The sequence below is a fragment of the Octodon degus genome, unplaced genomic scaffold, assembly GCF_000260255.1.
Source record: "Octodon degus isolate 3935 unplaced genomic scaffold, OctDeg1.0 scaffold00156, whole genome shotgun sequence".
NCBI lineage: Eukaryota > Metazoa > Chordata > Mammalia > Rodentia > Octodontidae > Octodon > Octodon degus.
The window spans coordinates 4842938-4848292 of NW_004524732.1; the positions used below are offsets into that span (position 1 = coordinate 4842938).

The 5355-nt window shown below is 40.8% G+C and overlaps 1 protein-coding gene and 1 pseudogene across 4 annotated transcripts in view; one reads left to right on the forward strand and one right to left on the reverse strand.

Annotated features, from left to right (window-relative positions):
• The window catches only part of LOC105743718, a 20098-nt pseudogene extending 15619 nt beyond the window's left edge, over nt 1-4479 (forward strand).
• Ttc4 (tetratricopeptide repeat domain 4) overlaps nt 1-5355 on the reverse strand; it is a 37625-nt gene that overhangs the window by 15370 nt on the left and 16900 nt on the right. For 3 of the 4 annotated variants that reach the window (XM_012517225.2, XM_004642544.3, XM_023702696.1), the window contains exons 4-5: nt 4685-4762; nt 1257-1381 (exon numbers count right to left, since the gene is read on the reverse strand). In XM_012517225.2, coding sequence (XP_012372679.1) covers nt 1257-1381; nt 4685-4762 — 203 coding nt within the window. The remainder of the gene's footprint in view (nt 1-1256; nt 1382-4684; nt 4763-5355) is intronic. The other variant, XM_023702695.1, reaches the window with a different exon arrangement.

Below are 5355 nucleotides of genomic sequence, written 5' to 3' on the forward strand. Positions count from 1 at the left end.
TTTATTGATAAACAAATAGCAATGAGACAGTTTCAAATCAAATTGGTAGGACAGTTTCAATAATTAACACATTGCATACATTCTTCCTAGTGGTTATTTGCTGTACAAGATGCGGACATGATACCCTATTTACAAACACCATTAGAACAAATCCCTCTATTCATTAAGAGAATGTAACTGTATATCTATCCTACCCACTTTGAATACACAGATACAAAATGAACATTCATCTGTATGCTCTTTTTTTTGTTAAGTTCCGTTATTTGACCCTTTTCTCTTTTAAAAGCTTTAACAGTGCACAGATTGACTATGGCACTCTTACTCCATTTCTTACTTATTCACATCCACTTTTCACAGAATCCTAACTACATGTTGGGAAATGTACTAAGAATTAAATCACACACATATACTTTCCCCATTTAATCCTTATCAAAGTCTTTGAGGTATATATAATAGCCCCATTTTCAAAAATGGAACTGAGAAGGGCCAACGAGATAGCTCAGTGGACTAAGAGTCTACTTTGGCAAGTGCAGGGACCAGAGTTTGATCCCTGGTCCCGCATGCCGCACTGGCTCTGCCCCCAGGGTGTGCTAAGCCAGCAAACGAGTCCAGGGGTGGTGGCACATGCCTGTAATCCCAGCCCTGGGAAGGCTGAAAACAGGAAGATCACGGCAGTCCGAGCTGCACAGTGAGACCCTGTACCAAATACATTAAAAAAAAAAAAAAAAAAAAAAGGAACTGAGTTTCAGAAACATCAGAATTTCTGAAGACGCTTTTTTTTTCAAGGCTCTCATCAGTGGCTTTCACAGTGGCGGCAGCAGCAGTGTGCGAGCTCCTGTCTACATGTTCTTCTCTCCCGGCATCACTCGGCTCAGTAAGCCCCTGCTCAGTCCTTGAGGTCAGGCGTGGGCAGCTTCTTCTCTCCAAACTTCTCTACTATCTCCATCTGCAGCCTGGGCTTGGCAGGGCAGGGTTAGACACCACTGCTGTCAACTACTGCTACCCATGTACGCTTGCTCGCTTCTGTTGACTCCTTTATGCCCCACCCCCACAAAGTTCCAAGAGTAGGGGCTGGTTTGGGTTTGGTCTTTTTTCCTCCAGTGCCAGGGATCAACCTAGGGCCTACCACTGAGGCACATCCTAGTGCCTAGGCTTTGTCTTTAAAGAAGAAAAACTTTACAGTAACCTGAGAGAATCTGGTGAATGCCACTAAGTGCTAAGTAGCAAATGCCAATTGTCTGTCCACTGTCACCAACCTTCAGCTTATCCGCTTTCACTCGCACTTCCAGAAGTTTCTTCTCCTTAGCATCTATATGCAGCCCCTCGTCACACCAGCTCACAGCCTCGGCAAAGTGTTTCAGCTCTAGATGGCACAGGGCACCTGAAGAGACCACAGACTTTAGGGTCTAGGAACAACATGCATGGGCCAGTCACCTCATCTGCCACCGCCTGAAAGGGGGACAGGGGCTGGGTCCCTGGACTTCAGCCCCTAACAGGCAAGAACATTCTCTGTATATGTTCTGTATCAATGTCAGAAATATCCCTAGTGCTCATTCAGTTCAAAACCCTCTAAGTCTCCTTGGCACTAAGCACTGTAAAAGCAGGGAAGGATATGGCTTAGTGGCAAAGAATGAAGAAAAGTCAGAGAGGTGGGCTGGAAATCAGACTGAAGCTTGGGCCAGGGAGACAGCTCAGCAGCCTAAGTGCCTGCCTGGCAAGCACAAGGTTCTGAGTTCAATCCCTGGTACAAGAAAACAAAAACAGAAGACGAAATATAGGAAGTAAAGCCATGTTGTTATGTTGAGCTGTGGGGGACTCAGGTCAATAATTTCTGACATTGCCAGTTAAACAGAAGACCCAATGCTATTATGGGCTACTGGACTCTTTTAGAATATTTTGCTGAGTTTACACACTTATAATATTCAATAATGGAACTTAGAAAAAATGGGGTATACCGATGAATGTCCATTTTGTATCTGTGTATTCAAAGTGGTTAGGATAGATATATAGTTGCATTCTCTTAATGAATAGAATGATTTGTTCTAATGGTGTTTGTAAATAGGATCTCAAGTCCGCATCTTGTACAGCAATTAACCACTAAGAAGAATATATGCAGTGTGTTATTTGTTGAAATTGTACTTCCGATTTGATTTGAAACTGTCTCATTGCTATCTGTTTATCAATAAAATTTTGAAAAGAAAAAGAAAACAAAAACAAAAACAAAGACAAAAAAAAAAAAAAGACTAAATCTTGGACAAAGAATTGAGAATCTTAAAACTTGGGTTCCTCATCTATAAATGGGAAAAATTAAGTGTATTTCAAGTAATTTTTAAAACACAGAAAATAAGCAGAATTTGCTTCAGGCATTCATCACAATAGCAGCAAGATCCAAGATGCTATATCCCTAGTCAGGGGCAGTGATGCACACCTGTATTGCCAGCACTTGGGAGGCTGAGGCAGGAGGATCACTGCAAGTTCCAGGCCAACTTGAGCTACAAAGTGAGTTCAAGGCCAGCTTACACTACATAGTGAAACCCTGTCTCAAAAAAACAAGCAAAACCCCAAAAACATGTACCTTTTCTAATTTTGTTCAAGGCTATCAGTTCAAACCACTTCTATTTCAAAAAGAAAAAAAAAGTTTTACCAGTTGTGGGTGGCACACACTTGTGGGAGGCTAAGGCACGAGGATGGCTGGGAATTCAAGGCCAGCCTAGGCTACAAAATGAGTTTGCGGCAAGCCTGGACTGCATATTGAAACCTTGTCTAAAAAAAAAAAAAGGAAAGTGTTTTAAAGGGTGCACATCTGTAATTCTAGCTACTCAGTAGGCTATAGCAGAATTACAAGCTTGAGGCCAATATCTTAGCAAGGCCTGATCTCAAAAATAAAAAGTAAAAAGGGATGGGGCCATAGTTCTATGGTAGAGTATGCCTGGGTTGATCCCCAGTACCAAGAGGAAAAAGTTTTAATTCAACATGTTCATTTTCTCTAGTTGGCCTCTTTAGGCTTTCCACAAAATGTCAGTATCAGAATTGTAAAGTTGCAAAGGTTTAGATGTCAAAAGAATTTAATCCAGGGCTGGGGAGATAGCTCAGTAGACTAAGTGCTTGCATGGCAAGCGCAAGGGCCTGAGTTCAATCCCCGGTTCCACCAAAAAAAAAAAAAAAAAGAAAGAATTTAAACCCATCTTCCAAAGGTGAGCGAACTGACACTCTGAGCAGGAGTCATGCCAAGGTCACATTAAAAGGTAAAACTAGCCGGGTGTGGTAGCTCATGCCTATGACCCCAGCACTCAAGAGGCTGAAACAGGATGAGGTAGAAGCCAGCCTGTGCTACACAGGCAGTTCAAGGCCAGCTTGAACCACATATCAAGACCCTGTTTCAAAAAAAAAAAAAGTAAACTGACAATTGAATCAGGGATTACAGATGTCTCGTGTGAGGCCAGTTCCACAGGACGACACTCTACATGCTGGTCTTCATCCAACACCTCCTTTCTCTACAGCTGAGGGATGAGCACGTACTTCCACTCCTCTAGCCATGAACAGCTCAACAGGCTTGGTAAAGTATTTTAAGCTGGTCCATGGAATATAGTGGAGATTAGTATGAAATGAATAAATTAAAAAATTACAGAGTACCTATGAGCTTCTCAAAGAAAAGGTAAAGAATAAACATAATAAAAGCACTATAATTACACAGAAAGGTCAGACTACAAGAGAAAAAAAATCTGGGAACATCTCAGCATCAGAGTTATCAGCAAAGGTCCCATAACTTATCTTTTAATTAACATTAGCATGGCATTTGAAAATCTTGCCTTTTAATCAGCTAATTTGGAAAAAGAATCAGTGTGGCTTTTGGAACTGCTTTAATTAATTTTATTCCTTATTAATTTCAAATGAGTTTCAAATTCTATATAATTTTTTTTATTTTTATCAAATTCTACATAGATTCTTACAGTATAAAGGGTTAGATTATTGTCCGAGGAATTAATTTAAAATGGCATGTTCGCTCTTCCCTTTCGTGGCCATCCCTGGAGTTGCAGCAGCCAAAATGAAGTTTAATCCTTTTGTGACTTCAGACCGAAGCAAAAACCATAAAAGGCATTTCAATGAGCCTTCCCACATTCGCAGGAAAATTATGTCTTCCCCTCTTTCCAAAGAGCTGCGACAGAAATACAGTGTTCGCTCTATGCCCATCCGAAAGGATGCTGAAGTTCAGGTTGTGCGAGGACACTATAAAGGTCAGCAGATCGGCAAGGTAGTCCAGGTTTACAGGAAGAAGTATGTCATCTACACTGAACGGGTGCAGCAGGAAAAGGCAAATGACACAGCTATCCTTGTGGGCATTCACCCCAGTAAGGTGGTTGTCACCAGGCTAAAACTAGACAAAGACTGCGAAAAGATCCTGGAATGGAAAGCCAAGTCTTGCCAAGCAGGAAAGGAAAAGGGCAAATACAAGGAAGAGATGAGAAGATGCAGGAATAAAGTCCTCCTCTGTGCAACTTTAATTAAAAACTGCTAAAATGAAAAAAAAAAAAAAAATGCCATGTTGCTCTTGACAAAGAACAGAAACTTAGTATCAAGATTACAAAAATAAGGAGAGTTCAAAGCTTAAATGTCAGTTTTTGGTCCAGCGAGTGCCAGTTTTTCCACGGCAATAATTATACGAGTGCAGCTCTGCGAGCCTTACCTCTTGTTATGGCTTTGAGGTGGTGGGGCTTTAGCTTTCGGGCAGCCATCACGTCACTGAGAGCAGAACGAAAATTGCCTAACAAAAGCCATGTAGTGAAAGAAAGAACAAGTTTTGAAATCAAACTTTATCCAAAATATGTGTGCATTGACAAACACATTCTTGTACAATCTTGGAGAAAGGTAAACCACAGCAACTGTTTTTGGAAAAAATAGAACTGTGCTCCCTGAACCTTGGCAATGTTTACAGCACCAGGCAATCCACAGAACAACAGCGAGTAAGCAAGAGGTTTAAACCCACTTGTGACTAGGAAATGAGAATCACCAGAAAGCTGGTGAAAATTAAGGACCAATAACAGCTGCTCCTGGTGCACATACAGGGGAAAAAGCACCTCCGAATAAACTGAACAGCAAACTAGTGTGTGCTTTGTGCATACACTTTAACTCAACAATTTTCTTCTAGGAAATTATCTTCAAATATAGTTGTTTAAATGTAAAACTTAACTGCAGCACTTTAATGGTAGAAAACTGGAGATAATTCAGGAGTCTTAAATTTGGTAATTACTAAGTAAGTTGTGGTGAATCCATTACTAAATACTAAGCAACCATTAAGAAGAACCAGATCACAAACCATTTGGGGAGTTTCTTAATTTTTGTTAGTACAGTTTACAA